The 20,068-nt window shown below is 42.2% G+C and overlaps 1 protein-coding gene across 3 annotated transcripts in view; it reads left to right on the forward strand.

The window, feature by feature from the left end:
* Positions 1-20,068, forward strand: part of SLC22A15 (solute carrier family 22 member 15) — an 88,173-nt gene that overhangs the window by 28,940 nt on the left and 39,165 nt on the right. For 2 of the 3 annotated variants that reach the window (XM_068540574.1, XM_068540575.1), the window contains exons 3-4: positions 17,762-17,894; positions 18,531-18,695. The exons of the other annotated variant lie outside the window; for it this stretch is intronic. In XM_068540574.1, coding sequence (XP_068396675.1) covers positions 17,762-17,894; positions 18,531-18,695 — 298 coding nt within the window. The remainder of the gene's footprint in view (positions 1-17,761; positions 17,895-18,530; positions 18,696-20,068) is intronic. 3 annotated transcript variants of the gene reach the window in all.

Here is a 20,068-nt window from a genome sequence, read left to right on the forward strand (position 1 = left end):
AATTAGATAACATAGCAGCACTATGTTCAGCATCACAGGCACTCAATGAATTTCAGTAGAATTGAATTAAATGAATACTTAGGAAATCTGTAATTAGGAGCCCTTTTAGGTATCACTGGAGGGAAACCATTCTTAGCAAATGTCATTGAGCAATGACTACTTGCCCAATGCCAGAGAAAGCCTTGATACAGAGAGGGAGAGTGTTGTCAGACCCTATGCTGTGGGACGGTAGGAATGGGCACCCTGGTCACCAGCTCGTCTCCTGTGCTGGCACCTGGGAGGCTCTCCCTTAACACTGCTTGACTGGAGGCTGAATACGGAGGGAAGGGAGCCCTGAGGGCTACTACTCCCAAGACAAAGAGTTGGTAGATGCAGGAGAAATGGAATTAGATAGCTTCCCCAGCAAGTGCTGAAGGTCTGTAAAGCAGCTCAGAGAAAGAGGAGATAAAGGGCTAAGATGGCCCTTACCTGACCTACCTGTGATAGTAGCCTCAGGTCCCTCTTCTTATTACCACTGTGTGTGCCTGTGAGTGACTGTCTCTCCTGCAATCTGTCTTTGTCAGACTGTAACTCTGTGTCTACCTGCCTGCTTTCCCTTCCTTCCCTCCTTCTTTTCTCCCTCCTTGTTTCCTGTATCCCTCTGTCTCTCTCATTTCGTCTTTCTGAATCTGTTTCTCTCTATCCCTAGTTCTCTCCATCTGTTTCTGTCTCTCTGTATTTATCCCGTTTCTTCATCTCTGCCTTTCTCTGTGTCTCTGTCTCACTGGCTGTCTCTGAATTGCCTTTCCGTCTCTTTCTCTGATGTTTCTGTCTCCGTCTCTCTGTGTATATCTCCATGTGTCTTTCTCTTTTGCACTTTCTTCCCTGCCCTCTCTCCGTCTTCCTGGTTACTCGGCTGTCCTCTTCCTCATTCCCACCCGTGTCGCTCCACTGAGATACATATACTTGCATATACCGTTATCCATCTTGATTATACATATACCACTATAGATTTATAAATACACGATACTTCCCCCCCCACGGTATAGAAGCACACATTATGTTCCCATGCCATCAGAAGGTCAGACAGTTCTCCATCTCCGAGGTGTGTCTCAAGGCGCAAACATCCCCTGTGCAGAGAGTGACCTTCAGTCTCCAGCAGGTGCTCCAGAGCTATGCGTGAGGGGTAGGGGGGGCCTGCCCAGCTGCACAGCTGGTTGATATCAATGTGCCGCTCCGTGGGATCTCCAGGGGATATTCCGTGGAGAGTCTGGGGTCACGGTTTAGGATGAATTCTCTTGGAGCAGCCCCGATTCTCAACCGGCTGCTCCCAGCCTGTGTGGGTTCGTGCTTGCAAGGGTGGCCGTGGCCTGCCTGCCCTGGTGATGGAGGAGCACGGGTGGCATCGCCGGCTGCACAGTGGGGCAGAAGTCCACGGTCCCCACAGGCGCCTCAGCTGCAACGAGACTGTTGCGTACTTGGCAGAGAGTTTGTGGGTGAGATGATGAGTCTTGTAAGGGTTATTAGGTAGAGGCGAGTGAAGAGGCAGATAACCGTGACTACTTCCATCAATGCCCTCTCGTGTGGGAGGCCCCCTCCCAGGGGCCTTCCACGTGTGCTGCTTATTTACTCCTGCCAACAGACCTACCCTGTAGATTAAACAACTGACGTGTAGAGAATTTTTTAAATTTGCCCTAAATCACATATTTAATAAGCCACTGATCTGGGACTCAATGAGCCAGCCCATATTCTTCCCGTTACACCAGTGATTTGCAAACTCTTTTTTTTTTTCTCTTAACAAACAGAAGCCTTTAGTTTTGAATGGCGCCTCAGCTGGCATTTCAGTATGAAAAGAGCAGGGCGCTGTGCTGCTATCACTGAAGAGGAACAGAGGCCAGGGCCCAGCACTCTGCCGCCAGCAGCCAGCCCTGCCAGCTGCACAAGCCCTTCCACGGGGAACAGGGCAAGAGCTCAGCTCTGCCTGGGAGGAGCGGATGGGAGCGTGGGTGCATGGGTCGGTGAGAGTGAAGGTTAGCAGGGTGACTGTGGGTGATAGCACATGGTGCACACACATTGGGTTGAAAGCTAAGCAAAGTAGATGCTTACCTCCACCGGCTGCCAGTTGCCTGCTTGAAATTGCCTCTGACAGAGCGAATTCTAAGGGAGAAGGGCAAACAATCGTAATGTTTGTATCGCGGCTTGCAAATGAAAAATATGACTGCCCGGGTTCAGAGTAGCTGGGTGAGTTAGTGTCATGGTTGGTAAGTGGAGGAGCGTGGCCACTGATTTCTGTGGCCCTTCTACAGTGGCATGTGACAGAGGCAGGGAGCGAGGCAGGGAGGCAGCCCACTTAGGAATCTGTCACGGGCTTGTCTTCTCTAAAGTGATGGGACCCTCAGGATATTTGTATCCAGCTCACAAGGATCCTGGCTAGCGGTCCCACACAAACAAATCACACAAGTACTACAGAAGTGGTAACGATTCAGTTCAGCTTTCATAATTGTCAAGCCCAAATAAACTTACAGGTGTCCTGATCTAACCAAGAATAACAAAGAACCAAATAAAACAAGCAACAGCTCCCACGCCCCTCAGCGGTTCGCCTGCATGTTCAGAACTCAGCAGCCTGCCGCGCTGGTGTTCATAGCGTCACCCCATCTCTTTGCGTATGTCCACATAGACCCAGCACGAGGCTTGTCTGCTTTGCATTTTTGGTGCAGAATCTCATGTCTTCCCTGAAGTCATTTTATTTCGAGGTACAAATAAAGTGTCCCCCCTGTGTGCCCTCCTCTCCAGCACTCAGAGTGTGTGAGTTCCACGCAGGTTCACACACTCCACTTCCACCTAGGACATCAGAGCCCCAGTCGGGTGGTGTTCCAAGTCCGGGAGTGGTTTGGAGCCGGTGGTATGGGTGGCGTCCGGGTTTCCTGCTGCCGCTACCAGAGTGACAAGAGTTAGCAGGGAAACAGCAGCAGAGGGCAGAATACTGAGGTGATGATCGAGGGGCAGCGGTGCCGGGAGGGATGGCCGCGTCGGCCACCCTTCAGCCAGTATCCTTGAGGAGCCGCTGTTCTCTATGCTCACTCCCAGTCGCGTTCCTCTTTATTATGGCGGAGCGCAGCCCCAGCCAAACCCTCACTTAATTGCTTAGCATTGCTTTAATTTTGCTTGCTGCTGTAGTTTTTCAATTGTTCCTTCAAATTTCCAAAGTGGTAATATTAAAAGCAGCACTCAAACTTTGCCAGTTAGTTGGTAAATATCCTTAGTATACACTACAGTCTATGTATGTAGACAATACATGTTTCATATTGAAATTATTCGGTATAAAATGAGAGTTAAAAAAAATTATAAAGTCTTGTTGACTTCTCATATTAAATTCCTGAAAATAAATATCAAGATAGAGTCTACAGAACTCTATAGTTTAAGAAGATTGTCTTAAAAATACACATTTGAAAACTCCTACCCTCTACCTTATTACATTCAGGTCAGGCCTTGCAGAAGTTATTCATGGAGGGTTTTGGGGAAGGGTGAATAAAAGGTTATGTAGATGTGATTAACTTGGTATTAATGCAAAAAAAAAAAAACCCCTCTAATCTAGGAGTCTTGACTACTTTAAAATGAGCTAATAGCCATTGGGGTGAATTTATGTAGCAAATTGCTGTCTGCTGTATTCAAATTATTCCCTGAGCTCTGACTCATTCAGAAAGCACCAAATATCATGGAGACACACAATTATCATGCTTAATTAATGTTTGCAACCAAAAAGAGTAAGGTTGGAATCTTTAATATCATTGTGGATATTGAAGAACTGAAATTGACTGATTATTATCTTGAGATTAATATATTTTCCCCAAGCCATACCCTGGGGTCAAAAGACAGTATTAAAACTATTTGAAAAATTCACTGCAATAATTGCTTTAGGGGCTAATTTTTTTTAATGTCTTGCTTCCTTACGCCTGTACTACTGATTGTTATAGGCTGCACACTTCACCCATTAAGTGGTAATTCAGAGTGACAACTACATTGAAATGAAGCAAGTTAGTTAATCACCGTGAAACTGTTCCTGAACTACCCGGTCCAAGTACTCCCTAATCACAGGAGGCTTCTGATAGAAGGGAGATTTTCCTGTACGAAGCCGTATATATTTTTATGGGACATAGAGAACAGCGGAGGGCTGAAGTTTGGCTGGAATGGTCACCAGAACCATTCAGAATTTTTCTCAGAACAGTAACCAGGGCACCGGTTGTGCAGAGCCCTGGGGGATGCACTGCAGGGGTGTGGGGAAAGCTGCTGTCTGATCCAGCCCTGCAGCCTTGAAATACTGACACGCGGGGAGTCAGTCTGGTTCAGGCTATGGTGCTGGTGGTCTGACTTAGTTTTCATCAAAGCAGGACTTTGGGCGAAAAGGAGCTCGATCAGTAACACGTGCCCAGTCTTCTTTGCCCATTTTCATTGGCCCACCGGTCAGCCTGCGGAAGCTGCTTTAGTCTTTGTTTTTCTTTATGGTCAGGCAGGCTACACCCCTGAGTAGCCATGGGTTCTGTCCCCCCTTCCAGGGGAGGCTGAGTTGGGACTAGTGACCTCCTCTGGGCTCGTGAGCGAGTGTGCCTTTTGGAAGAGACACAGCAGCCAGATGGGGGGCTTGGGTGCCCCTCTCCGACCTGCTGCAGCCACTGCCTGGCTTGCAGGCTCACTGATACTCTGTGTATCGTCTGTGGCAAAGTTCTTACCCCTGCGAGATCCCCGTGCTTCTAGTGGGGTATCTGTGGACCAGTGAAAGTGCTTTCAGGGCCACACCGCTTCGATCACTTGGGCATTGGGAAGTAGATGTTTCAATGGCACAGATTTTGCCTTTACAGCTTTTTCAGCCACGTTTCCAGAAAACTGCCATAGTTATGTTTCTCCTTATCTTTCTTTCTCATTAATGTAGGGCTAAAGATGAAACTAAAGTGTTCCATTTGTCAGACTGGCTCTAGGAGGAAGGAAAACCCCTCAAATTCCAAATCTCCCTCACATTCCCTTTTGTGAGAAAGCCATTCAGTGGCTCCAGGGAAAAGATGACGAGCTAGGTAGTTTCCCGGGTGTCTGTAAACTTACAACTTGATGCTTGAAGTCGTGACATTGAGATAGTGTATATGAAGATGCCTGTAAGACTCTAGCATTCACTCTTATTGCATAGATAGTTCAGCAAATATTTAGTTTGTGCTGGCACTGCCAGGTAAGCACTTGGGATATAAATATGACCTTAGGAAACTCAGCATCATAGGGGAAGAGACAAGTAAACATATAATTCACCATACATCACAGCAGAAGCAAAAATAGGAAAGAGAAGGCAGAAAGGACGGAGTGGTCAACCCTGCTCCCTCAGTCAGGCAGGACTTCACAGGAGGAGGAAGGGTGAATAGGAGCTCGTTAGGGGATGAGGCCGAGTTGGGGACAGGCGTGGGGGGCAGGGGCACAGCCCGTAGGAAGAGTAGTCAGTTTCTGTAAGGTAGCAGGCTTCTCGGAAAAAGTGGAGTGAGTAATGTTTGTTTTCCTTTGGGGATTGGTGCCCTCCCTTGTCGGCTGCAAGGCATGGTCCTACATTATTCATGTGTGGCTAATGCAGAATCATTCACCTACTGATGGCCAAAGCAAGGAAGACGGGAAGGGCACAACCTCCTTGGGGGAGGGAAATGACCCACGCTTGAGAACGCTTAGGGGAAAGTGCTTTTATTTACCATGCACCGCCCCTTCCATTAGAGAGGTCTCTGGTTATAGCATGTTTCTCAACCCCTGTTCCATGAAATGTCACCATAGAAATGGGCAGCTCAGGTCACAAGGGAAAACTATAAAGCAGAGACAGACAAAATTCATGACATTGACAGCCAATGAGAAGTTGCTCAGAGCAGAGGCTGGATGTGTGTCTAAGGATCCTTCTTGCTCCAAAGAAGTCTTCCTAATATTCATGACCAATTTAAGAAACATCTCTTATAATCTGCGTTCTAGGCCAGTGGGGAAGGATAAGGCAGCACAGGACTATTCAGCGGAGGAAAGTAAAGAAAGCAACCTGGGGATGGTTTGTTTGTGTCCATGTGGCTACACCAGGGTGTCAGATAGACAGTAAGTAAAGGATAAAAGTTCAATTAACACACCATTGTAAAGCAATTATACTCCAATAAAGATGTTAAAAAAAAAAAAAGTTCAATTAAAAGTTAGAAATTTTATTAAGTATTTGTATTTAAAGCATACACTGTAGAACGAACTAAATCTACTCCAAAAAATGAGTAAATAAATAAACAAAACCAACTTGGAAGTTGATTTTAAAATTAATTATTCACATCTCCTCATGCCCAGCCTTTTCCTTGTCATTTCCCAAGCACCCAGGCCACAGAACCTTCACTTCATATTTGACATGCCATCTTCCTTTTCTCTTTTCCCTCTCCTTTCTGCCTACCCCTGGTTCTGTTACCCTAAGCCACAAGGACCTTCTTACTTCTAGTATTTCTTCTGATATTCAGTTGATTTTTTCCATAGCTTCCTGAATGGAACACATGCTAAAAAATAGAAAGTCTTTACCCAGCATATTGTAATTTCTGTGCTTGTGGTTTAACACGCTCAAATATACTGTTATATCACTAGTTAGCTCCAGAATTCTAAGACTTAACTAATTCAAACATATGGTACTCAAAGAAGATTTTGAGGCAGATGTCTTGGCGTTAGGGCCAGATCCACTGCTTGTGTGATTGTGTGATTGTGTCTGAGCTGCAGTTTGTATCATCTATAAAATGGGAATAATAAATATCTATTTTAAAAGGTGGTTGTTTTGGATTAGAGGAGAATATTATATGAAAGTTGGATGGTTATTAATTATTTGGTTCGAAGTGGCATACTCCCATTTGACATATCTTTTTTGAATTGAAATATAATTGACGTTCAACATTATACTAGTTTCAGGTGTACAACATAACGATTCAATATTTTTAATATTGTGAAAAGACCGCGATAAGTCTAGCTTGCATCCTTCACCATACATAGTTACAAAATTTTTTTTCTTGTGATGAGCACTTTTTTAAAAAATTTATTTATTTGTTTTTGGCTGTGTTGGGTCTTCGTTTCTGTGCGAGGGCTTTCTCTAGTTGCGGCGAGCGGGGGCCGCTCTTCATCGCGGTGCGCTGGCCTCTCACTATTGTGGCCTCTCTTGTTGCGGAGCACAGGCTCCAGACGCGCAGGCTCAGTAGTTGTGGCACACGGGCTTAGTTGCTCCGCGGCATGTGGGATCTTCCCAGACCAGGGCTCGAACCCATGTCCCCTGCATTGGCAGGCAGATTCTCAACCACTGCGCCACCAGGGAAGCCCTGATGAGCACTTTTAAGATCTACGCTCCTACCAACTTTCAAATGTGCAGTATGGTATTAACTATAGGCACCATGCTGTACATTGTCTCCCCATGACTTACCTATTTTATAACTGGAAGTTTGAACTTTTTGACTACCTTCACCCATTTTGTGCCCCTTCCCCTGCCCCTCCCTGCAACCACCAATTTGTTCTCTGTATCGATGAGCTTTTTTTTTCTTTTTTAGAGTCCACATATAAATGAGATCATACAGTATTTGTTTATCTGTCTTTCTCTGTCTGACTTATTTCGCTTAGCGTAATGCTCTCAAGTCCCATTCATATTGTTGCAAATATCAGAATTTCCTTCTTTCTCATAGCTGAATAATATTCACATGTATATATCACATTTTCTTTATCCACTTATCTATTGATGAATATGAGGTTATTTCCATATCTTGGCTATTGTAAATAATGCTGCAATGAATATGGGGGTGCATATGTCTTTCCTAGTTAGTGTTTTCATTTTCTTTGGATAAATACTCAGAAGTAGAATTGCTGGATCATATGGTAGTTCTGTTTTTAATTTTTTGAGGAATCACCATACTGTTCTCCACGGTGGTTGAACCAATTTACTTTCCCACCAACAGTGCGCACGGGTTCCCTTTTCTCCACATCCTCACCAACCCTTGTTGTTTCTTATCTTTTTGATAATAGCAATTCTAGCAGGTATATCTCATTGTGGCTTTGATATGCATTTCCCTGATGATTAGTGATGTTGAGCACCTTTTCATGTACCTGTTGGCCATCTGTATATCTTCTTTGGAAAAATGTCTAATCAGATCCTCTGCCCAATTTTTAATCTGATTGTTTGAGGGTTTTGCTATTGGATTCTATGAGTTCTTCATATATTTTGGGTATTAACCCTTTATTAGATATATGATTTGCAGATATTTTCTCCTGTTCAGTAGGTTGCTTTTTCATTTTGTTGATGGTTTCCTTTGCTGTGCAGAAACTTTTCAGTTTGATATAGTCCCACTTGTTTATTTTTACTTTGGTTGCCTTTACTTTTGGTGTCAGAATCCAAAAACTTATCTCCAAGACTAATGTCCAGGAACTTATTACCACCTATGTTTTCTTCTAGGAGTTTTATAGTTTCAGGTCTTACCCTCAAGTCTTTAATCCACTTGGATTTTTTTTTTTAATCTTTGTGTATGGTGTAAGATAGGGGTCCAGTTTCATTCTTTTGCATCTGGTTTTCTCAACACCATTTATTGAAGAGACCATCCTTTCCCCGTTGTATATTCTTGGTTCTTTTTTTGTAAATTAATTGACCATATATGCATGGGTTTATTTCTGGGCTCTCTATTCTGTTCCATTGATCTACATGTCTGTGACACATCTTTGATATATATTTTTATTACTCAGATGTTAATTTTATTTTTAGGATTATATAAGCATGCAATCCATTTTAAAGCAATAATTAATTTTTTCAAATTATATTTCTGCCGTGTCAGAAAAAATGATTTGATTTGTGACAGTTCCTTAAAGCTTAAGGTTTGATGATTTCAAGGGAGATGCTTAAAACATATTTTGTTACCACCTTTAAAACTTATCTCAAGCTTCACTCAATCTGTGGTTGATCTAGTCCATACTAGTGGTGTCAGATAATACCTGCTCATGGATGAGTCAGCCTTAGTATATCCGGCTTGAATCTGTTCTGTTCTCTGAGGTCTCCACCTTGTCCAGCTGGCCTGGATCACTGTAATGACCTTGACAGGTCTTCCCACACCCATGCTTACAGTTACTCTTCCATTCTCTGAATTGCAGCTAGAGCAACTTTTCTTTTTTTTTTTTAATTTATTTTCTTGAAGTATAGTTGATTTATAGCGTTGTGTTAATTTCTGCTGTACAGCAAAGTGAGTCAATTATATATATATATACACCTTTTTTGTTTTCTTTTCCATTCTGGTTTATCACAGGATATTGAATGTAGTTCCCTCTGCTATACAGTAGGAGCTTGCTGTTTATCCCTTCTATATATTGTAGTTAGAGCAACTTTTCTTGACATACACCAATACTTTATCCCTTTTTGAGAGATGCCATTTATTCTTAGCCTCTAAGCAGTAAGAATCCTAACATTAAGCAAAAAACCTCCCAGATGCTTCCTTAATACCCAGTCAGTAGTTACTGTCTCAACTCTTTGCTTCTGCTTGCCTGCCTTTTTTCCCTCTTTAAGAGCTGGAAGGCCTGGCATGGCACCTGGCTCTGTACTCAAACCCATATTTGCCATATTTATGTTCCTTTCGTCTTTTCTTTTCAAGGCACCTACTCTTGGTGTCTATCCCCAGTTGTGCCCGATTTTCTCTCAGGTCTGCTTTCTTTAGATGAGTAAATGATTGTACCAGTGCTTTTAATGCTAGGCTCCTTATATCCTTTTTGAAAATGCAGTATGATAAATGAACTTAAGAACTCAATAGAGTGATTGTGGTAAGCATATGAACAAAAATACAGATGTTGGTTATGAAACACAAATAGATTTAGCTATAGCTAGGTCAAACTGAGGCACGGAAAACATTTTGTCTTTATATTCTTCCCGTTCTGTTAATGTATGGGAATAGAAAAGTAGATTTCCTGCTTTTTCAATTTACAAGTGATTTTTCAATTTGAAGTGAAATAGTATAAAAAGGAACATTCTGCAGCTTTAGAATTTGGCTTGTCATTAAAAATAATAGGAGAGTCATCACTGTAATCTCTAGCCAATTAAGGGTTTGAGTGACTTATAAATTTATGATTTTTAAAATGTAAAGCCTCATAAAGAACACATTTTTCAAGAATGTCACAGTCATCATATTTAGGTTTCTTATAGTTTAACTTCTGGTATCCTGGTGGTATCCTGGTTTTGGTTTTACCTTGTTACTAAGTATTGACCAAAGGGACAAGAAAATAACCTAGTAATTGAGTCTAGCCTGGTGGGTGACCTCTTTCTAAAACTGTAAAAATAGGTCATCCCCCAATACATTTTCTCAAATACTGTAAGGGTCACTCTCCTAGTGTATTATTGATATATTTTGTCTGAGCTTTGATGAAATGAAACTCTTTAGATCATATAGTAGGTATGTGGTAAGTATGTAAACTATATTTGGAAAGTTTTTAATATTGAAAACAAGACAAAACATTTAAACCAAAATTGCTCAATATTAGGGCACGGGGAATGTGGAAAGTGGATTGTAAACACATCGTCGTAAGTGCTTGACTTGGCATTCCTGAGTCAGCCATCCCCCGTTCACCTACATCAGTCAGTGAGATCTCTTGGGTTCCATTCTTCACATTCTCTAATTTGCTTTTTAAAAATCTGGCAGTGTTTTTCAATTTTTCTATCAGTTCCTGCATGTATTCCAGAAGAAGTAGGAAGATGCATTAGCCCAGCCAGCATTGACCTGAAGAAAAACTACTAGAAATTACTTTGACACTTAGAACTGGCAGCCTAAGAATTAGAATTTGAAATTTGCTGGTCAAACATTCCTTGGGCTATGTCTTCCTAAAATTGCCATCCAAGTTGATAGTTATCCAGTTGCTAGAAGGATAATATTACAGCCTTTTTGATGAGTTTGAGAAGTTCTGCAAATGTGGTTCACGGGATAGTTGATGATGGAGCAGCCACGTTGGCCTCTCCTTATTGATTAAACACAAAACCAATCAGTGTGAGCCTGAACCTCTTGGCCATGTAAACAGACCAGCAGAATTGAGGTGCAGGATAGTCAAAGCTAAACTTGCAGGCCAGATTTTAAAGGCATGAAAGCACCAAAACAAACACTAAGAATATGAAAGACATAAAAGCAAGTATTTGAACTCCAGGGTGTTAACAAGGCCTAATTGTACTTATTTTTTATTGACCATTGTAAGAGAAGGGATATAGCCCTGTGACAAATGCAGCCCTGTCTTCTCTAGGCCAACCTAATATTTAATATTTGATTCATTTTTCAACCTGGAAAAATATCCTCATATGCATTCCTTGTAAGTTGAAAATTCTATCACAGAACTATCCATACGTCCAAAATAAGTTAATTTTTCACAAAACAGAATTTCTCCTTCAAATTCCAAACCTCTTTTAATCATTTTATGTGAAACTTTAAAATGTATTTTACCATTTCCTTTACAGATCCTTAAATCAGGGCTTCTTAACATGACTTAAGCTTTTTTGATGACTCAGGCCATGCTTCCTATAGTGTTTGGTAACTGGAGGCCTTGAAGAGGTTGAAGAATGTTTGGAGTAGGGGTACTGGAGGAAGTGGGTAGAAGTCTAGGGAATGGTGAGTGGGCTGTTCAAAATCAAGATTTTAGAGGTGATGCTGTTGTTGAGGATGACAAGGTCCAGGGCAGGAATTCCTAACCTGATGGCCTATGAGAATCATCTGGGGAACTTAAAAACATATGCAGTGCCTGGGCTCTACCGCAGTGTTGTCAGGGACCCAGCCTTTGACTTCACTATCACTAACAAGTGACCCTCTTCATCATGGCCTCAGGTAGAGCTCCAGCTTTTTTTCTTTTTCTTTTTTTTTTCATACACACATTATCTTTTTATTTTCTAATTTTTTAAAATTAGAGTTGATTTACAATGTTGTGTTAGTTTCAGGTGTACAGCAGAGTGATTCAGTTTTACATATACATATATATATATATATATATATATATATATATATATATATATATATTCTTTTTCAGATTCTTTTCCCTTATAGTTATAACAAACTATTGAGTAGAGTTCCCTGTGCTATACAGTAGGTCCTTGTTGTTTATCTATTTTATATATAGTAGTGTGTATATGTTAATCTTATCCTCCTAATTTATCCCCTGCCTTCCCCCTTGGTAACCAGAAGTTTGTTTTCTATGTCTGTGGGTCTATTTCTGTTTTGTAAATAAGTTCATTTGTATCTTTTCTTTTTCAGATTACACGTATAAGTGATATCATATGGTATTTGTCTTTCTCTGTTTGACTTACTTCACTTAGTATTAAAATCTCTAAGTCCATCCATGTTGCTACAAGTGGCATTATTTCATTCTTTTTTATGGTTGAGTAGTATTCCACTGTATTTATATACCACACCCTCTTTATCCATTCATCTATTGATGGAGATTTAGGTTGCTTCCATGTCTTGGCTATTGTAAATAGTGCTGCTGTGAACATAGGGGTGCATGTATGTTTTCAAATTATGGTTTTCTCCAGATACATGCCCAGGAGTGGGATTGCAGGATCATATGGTAACTCTGCTTTTATTTTTTTAGAGCTCCAGCTTTCAAATGGGCATTCTAAGCAGAAGGGTAGTAGAAATAAAGAAGGGGAAAAGGGCTGATCAGCCATCTCTTAAGACCTGTTCCTGGAAGCTGCCACGTGATGCTTCTGCTTACATTCATTGTGCAGAGCTTGATAACGTGGCCGTCCTAATTGTCAGGGATATTGGGAAATTTATGCCCAGCTAAACATTCTCTTCCTATGGAAGAAAGGAAGAGTGGCTATTTCCAAACGGGCTAGGTTCTCTGCCCTAGAAAGGTAGTAGGTTACACAGTCTAATGATGTGATCTTCACACGAGCTGACGATTTTGAAGTTGGGCTATCTGCTCCCATCTCAGGTTCTCAGGTCCATGGGTGTAAAAGGAAAAACAGCCTCCAGTTGAGAGGGATCTGTTTCAGTGAGTGATTTCTTCTGGGGACAACCAAATTTCAATAAGGGCAAGAATGGAAAGTACAGAGGAGTTAAAGAAATAGGGGGATTTCCTGATGGTGACATTATTTCACTACCTACCATCCTCCTATGTCTTCCTTTTCTCCTTAACCAGCATGTGTTTTGTTATTATAATAAACACTCCTTTGCAAATCCCTGCAACTTCCTGGTACCTCTCTCCCTGTGGAATACTCCTGGGAACCCCCCAACTCCCCACCTTCTCCTCACAAAATGGATAAGTACAGAACTCAAGTGTGCATTCGGTATGGCAGTCGCGTGACATTTCCTGTGAATGGGCCATGTCCCCTTCTGAGAAGGGCCTTTCTTCTTCCTCCTTCTAGCTCCCCCTCCACTTACACTCCCTTCAACAGTCGACCTCACTTGATATTTCAGTGAAAAAGCAATGATGCAATCCAGCAAGGGTTCCTTTACTACCTGCTTCTGAACCCACATTCTGCTTTCCTCCCACTTACAGTGGAACCTCCCTGCTTCTACGAAAGGCTACCCTCTCTACTTGGTACACTCAAGCCCCTTCCTTCTTGCTTTTCCAAGTACTTTTCTCCTGCAAGGATAGCTTCTCTACTGGATCGTTCTCATCAATGCACACGCGTGTTAAAAAACACGCCAATAATCTCTGACCCCACCTCCCTGTCCAAATAGTGTCCCATTTCCTGGCTCTTCTTCACAGCAAAACCTATGGAACCCGTTCTGTGCACGTCTGCTGCCTGCAGTTCCTCAAGCTCGTCCAGTTCTTCAACCTTCTCCAATCCGGCTGCCATCCGCACTCTACTGAAATTGCTATTTTTTAAGTGTCCATTTTGTTTCCAAATATAACTGCACATCTCTGTCCTCATCTTAACTTGACCTCTAAAGCAGCATTCGACATAACTTGGCCACCCCTTTCTCCCTGAATCACATCTCCTCTTGTAGTATTTGTGACACCACCCTCCCACCTGTTCTCTTGCTCTCTGTCTGACCCCTGCTTGTGAGTTTTCTGTGGTGGTTCTCTTCTACTCAGCCTCTGAATGTGGAAGTGTCCTGGGCCTCTGTCCCGAGCCTTATTCCTTATCTCTAGGTTCATAAGCCCTCATGTCCTCTCCCTCGAGCTCAAGACCCACATCCAAATGTTTGCTTGGCATTTCCACTTGGGTGTTTTTTAGGCATCTCAACCTCCACGTGTCTAAACAGAACTCTTAACTTTACCACCACATACCTGATATCCCTTTGCAGCCCCCTCCATCTCAGTAAATGTCATCACCATTCACTGAATGGATGAAGTTAAAAACTTAGGTTAAATCCTGACTCTCCCTTTCTCTCCTCCCCGCTCCACATCTCGTTCATCAGCAAGTCCTGCTAGTTCCACCTTCAAGATCCATCCCACATTCATGTAATTCATGTAATTCATGTAATTCATGTAATCCCATCACCATTGCTTTCATCCTAGTCCAAGCCCCCATTATCTCCTGAACTATTGCAGTAGCCTCCCTGCTCCCACTTTTCCCTGTTGTAATGCATTCTCTAAGTGTGGCCCAGGCTGATCTTTAGAGACATAAATACAGTAATTCAATGTTTTCCCTTTGCACTGGAATAAAATCCTAGCTCCTTACCGTGGCTCAGGGCCCTGCGTGACCTGATGCCTGCCCACCTCTCTGGCCTCATTTCATGCCACCCCCATGAGAGGCACCCTGATGTGTCTTCGCCTTAGGGCCGTTGCAGTTATCTTCATGTTCTCCAAACAGCTTTTCAGGGTTGGTCACTTTCTCATCATTCAGGTCACAAGTGTCACCTCCCCAGAGAAGGCTTCCCTGAGTACCTTATTTAAAGAGGTTTCCTCCCAGTCTCTCCCTCTGTGTTTACTTGTTTAATGTCTAGCTTACGCTACTGGAACTTATACTCCATGAGGGCAGGGACCAAGTCTAGATCGTTCGCATCTGTATTCCCAGGGTTTAGAATAGTTATTAACCTCTAGTAGAAACTAATCAACTATTTATTGAATACCGGAATGAAAAAAACCTGGAATGTAGTTCAGTTTTTTTAATCATATCGCTTCCATCACTCTCTTATTTAAATTATGACGGCCACCAAGAGCGGTAACTGCCTGATTACTATTTCTAAGGGCAGTGTCACACTAGACTACTATTTCTAATCCATGAAGAGCTAGGAAAACCAGTTAGTTAATCTTGTTAATAACCGCATGTGAAGGACAGAAGAACTTAGAAGTAAAGCACAGCATTAGTGAGGGGCATTATTCTTGTTTACTTTCCAGTGCCTAAATTTTTGTGTGTGTTGTTGTTGCATAAAGACGTACAGAAGCTGTCTTGTCAAGATCTTTATCAATCTTGTCTTACAGGAAATACAAGAGAAGGAGAGAAGTTAGATGTGCTTTGGGCCATAATGACTGGTTGTCAAAGTGTGGGACAGGAGTGGTCTGAAAGACAGAGAAGGGACAACTAAGGGGTGTCTCCATGTGAGTTTTCGAGAAGGGGCTTTCTTAAACCTGTCTTTGCTGAGCCTAGGAAGGGGGCTGTGGAGGGGAGAGACGAGCATTCTCTTGGTTCTCTGAGGTCACCTCTGAGACACAGGTTGACTTTTATCTTTATAACCAGAGATCACAGTAGCACATCACTAGGCAGGGCTTTAGATAATGACATTTTAAGCAGAGGATGATTACTTTCTCTTTGAGTTTATAAGTTTTCCTAAAATAGCAGGTCATAGTGCTCAAGGGATTATTTTTTATTGTGGTAAAATATGCATAACGTAAAATGTATCATTTTAAAGAATACGGTACAGGGGCATTGAGTACATTTGCATCTTTTGTGCAACCATCACCACTGTCCATCTATACAGCTTTGTCACTATCCCGAACTGAAACTCTATCCTCATTAACCAGTAACTCCTCACTCTCACAGCCCCTGGTAACCACTATGCTACTTTCTGTGTCTGTGGATGTGACTACTCCAGGAAAAGGAAAAACACTCCTCTGGTTTCTCCTCTACCGGCAACTACTTCCCTTCAGACACTTCTGCCGCCAAATATGGGTGGGCGGGAGTGTGTGTGTGTGTGTGGAGTGGGGGAGGTTCCCACATCAAGCCGTTCTGCCACACCGGCTGGGTGTCCCTGCAGTTCAGTTCAGTTCTGACACCATCTACCTGGAGTTAGCGTCAGATCCCACAGGTTAGGGTTCAGTCCCACAGGACCGCCCCGCCACCCCCTTCAGACACCAATCACACGTTCAGGCTGCTTCCCGTGCTTCTGATCAACTGACTATAAATCAGAGGGTCCTATGGCCTCCTCCTTCAGTTAGATTAATTTGCTAGGGCAGCTCACAGAACTCAAGAAAACATTTTACTTACTAGATCACTGGTTTATTATACAAAGATATAACTCAGGAATAGCCAGATGGCAGAGATGCACAGGGCAAGGTATGGAAGGATGGAAGGGACACAGAGCTTCCATGCCCTCTCTGAGCTGACCACCCTGCCAGCACCTGCACATGTTCACTAATCCAGAAGCTCTCCAAACCCCTTCCCTTTGAATTTTTATGGTGGCCTCATTACGAAGGCATGATTTATTAACCCACTGGCTGTAGCCAGTTGATTCAACCTCCAGTCACTCTCCTCTACCCAGAGGCCTAGAGGGTAGGGCTGAAATCCCAGCCCTCTATTCACACGGTTGGTTCCCTTGACAACCAGCCCCCATCTAAGGGGCTTTCCAAAAGTCACCTCATTAATATAAGCTCAGGGTGGTTGCAAGGGGCTTGTTATAAATAACAAAAGACGCCCATTTTACCTTTATTGCTCTGAAGCTTTTCCAGGACCTGGGAAAAAATCTAAATATTATAAAAAAATGATATCCCTGTGGTTCTTGCATAGGAAATTATGAGGATTTCCGGAGCTGTGTTCCAGGAACAATGGATAAAAACCAAATATATGTTGCTTATTATAAATTACAATATCACACTCATAATTGGAATCATACAATATTTTCCCTTTTTGTCTGCTTCTTTCACTTAGCGTAAGGTCAAGGTTCATTCATGTTGTAGCTTTCCAGAATTTCATTCCTTTTTAAGGCTGTATAATATTCCATTAGATGTATATACCACATTTTGTTTATCCATTCATCAATGAATGGACATTTGGGTTCCTTACACCTTTTGGGTATTGTGACTAATGCTGCTATGAACCTTAGTGTACAAAATCTGTGAATCCCTGCTTTCAGTTCTTTTGTGTATATACTCTGAAGTGGAATCACTGGATCATAGGGTAATTGTATGTTCCATTTTTCAAGGAAAGTACTCAAGAGATTTTAAACCCATTAATTTATTGGAGAAAAGGACCATTCATTTTTTGCCTCATATATGTCTTGTAAAATGTTAGGTGTCAGAGAAATGGAAATTAATGGGATACGGCTCCTCCTGTCTAGAAACACAGGGACTTACGATGAAAGACGTGACCAACAGATGAGTAAGTAATTAGCTATTACATACTGTGCTCAGTGCTGGAACAAGATGTGTATAGACTATTGTGGGAGCACTTTATAATAATGATTTCTGGGGTTCCTGAAGACAGAAGCTCCTTGGGTGTTGTCCTGGATGGATGTTCTACTGAATTCCAGTTAATAGTGGTAATGCAGTGGAGAAGTTCCAATATTCAAGTTTTTGTTGTTCATTTGGTTTTTTTAATAGCTAACTCCATCCATCCATCTTTTCCGTGACCTAAATGTCTGCCTTTTGTATTTTCTTTCTCTAGTGGTTTTTAATTGCCAACAGATCTTACAAAGTGAGTGCAGCAAGCTCTTTTTTCTTCAGTGGTGTGTTTGTGGGAGTTATCTCTTTTGGTCAGCTCTCAGATCGGTTCGGAAGGAAAAAAGTCTATCTCACAGGTAATCTCTTAATGTTCATGGGCTGAATAAGAGGAGTTATTTCCCTAAGGTTCCCAGGGAAATAATAAGGGGACCATTTCCTTAAGGTTCTCAGGGAATTGCCATGTGGACCCAGAACTGATTTTTATTTCACTGGCAAGAGGCTGAGTGGATTCTGGCCAAGCATTTTAAAGTGACCAGCATACCCGAGGAAGGCCAGATATTTGCACCGTAAGCTTTTCATGGTGGTGAATTCTACCATCCCGGGATTCTAATTCATGCCATGTTTCTAAGGAGAACAAAGATTGAGGCAGTCTACTAGATCCATTTCCTTATATCTGTGTGCTGATTCATTTCAGATGAGCTCTATAGGACTCACCATAGTCCTCTTGACAAGCTGAGTACGAGCTAAGATTTTTCAGTTTCCAGCATTATTGTTAATAATTGAAAACTGCGCATGACAGAAATCAACTTGTAACAAAGAAAACCTCAGTTTTTCTTGATAGTCTTTAAGAGAAACTATTTTAAAAAAATAACATAGCTCAGAAAATTTAAATTCACGAAGATTTATCTTTACAAACTAATGAATATAATACATTACGTTCATCAAATGCTGTTTTGCCTCTGAATTATTGAATAGTGTTCTTCTCTTTCTAGGTTTTGCCCTTGACATCTTATTTGCTATCGCAAATGGGTTTTCCCCCTCGTATGAGTTCTTTGCAATGACTCGCTTCCTGGTGGGCGTGATGAATGGAGGGATGTCGCTGGTGGCCTTTGTCCTGCTGAACGAATGTGTGGGCACCGCCTACTGGGCACTCGCAGGTACTGCTTCAATCCATGCAGACAAGGAGATGGGGAACGGCTCCAGACAACTTGATAGGAACCAGTTCAACCATCGAGTCTAAAAATGCACTCGGACTTGAGGTGCTCTATCCAACTATTAGATTTGCTTTCCTCAGTTTGTTCTATATGACCTTGAACGAGTCATTAGTCATTTTATTTGTATTCCTCTCTAGATAGTCTCCCATGGGGCCTGCCTCACAGATGGTGACCTTGCCCCTATCCTCACGGATTGCCTAAGGGCATTCGTTAACTGCTTTTTACCGGTAAAGTGAAAGATAGTGCAGAGGAAATACTAGAAACTCCTTTCTCAGTGCCTTCGTATTGTATTGTATTAAATCCTTGTCTCATAGGCCTTTCTGATTTTTACTGGTCTCTTCAAGTTAATAGTACTCTTGTATTTCTTTAATGATGTTTAAGTTCCAAAATAGAGGCCATATTCTGTATTATTTTTAACTATCCCATCATCTTCTTAAGAACTACACTATAGTCAAATGAATGATTTTAAAAGCTTCCTTGACTTAAAATAATGTCTTAGGAGAACAACTGCACTAAGACTCTACTTTGTGGACTGTAGGTTTGCAGTGAGAACTTTGTTTCGCTTTCCATTCATTTGACAATTACTGAGTGCTATTGATGATCTTGTACTAATATGGGAACAAGTTGACTGTGGGACTGTAGAAACTTGCCTGCCTGAGGATGTGGATGAGACCATGCCAGCTACCATTTGCTGAGCATCTGTTATGTGCCAGGTACCATGCTAGGCATCTGACTCATATCTGTAATATTCCCAGAGCCTACAAGCTAAGAATTTCTACCTTCATTTTACAGATGAGGACACTTCACCTCTGAAAGGAGGGGTGATATGCCCATTTTCACACAAATCATGACTGACAGGGCTAGGATGACGCCAGGCTCATGTTGTCCCACTGTTCCCTGAGTACTCCCCTCTTAGATCTTCAGTGGGTCACCTTATACGAATACTGGTCTGCTTAGCCTATTTTTCTCTCACTTGGTGGTGTTTTCGAAGTTGGTGAGGGCTAACGTATTGAGCTGGAAGACAAAAGCTAAATAAAATAAATTTTGCTCTATTTGTATGTCGACCAAACTGCTGTCCAAGCTGAAGGACACAGAGGGTTGGACAAATTAGAATTAAGGTGGGGAGCAAGAGACACCTGCTCCATCCTAGCAGGACAGACTTCCTGCCTGTCACTTACACGTGGTGCTTTTTTATGACTCACTTTATCTATAGCAGCTTTCAAAGCCTTTAGAGATGGGCTTCTTTTTTCCCTAGCCCAGCTCCTAAGTCAGGATCAGTGAGAAAGTGTCCTCTGAGTCTTCAGTTTGCATTGAGA

This window comes from Eschrichtius robustus, chromosome 3 (genome assembly GCF_028021215.1).
Source record: "Eschrichtius robustus isolate mEscRob2 chromosome 3, mEscRob2.pri, whole genome shotgun sequence".
NCBI lineage: Eukaryota > Metazoa > Chordata > Mammalia > Artiodactyla > Eschrichtiidae > Eschrichtius > Eschrichtius robustus.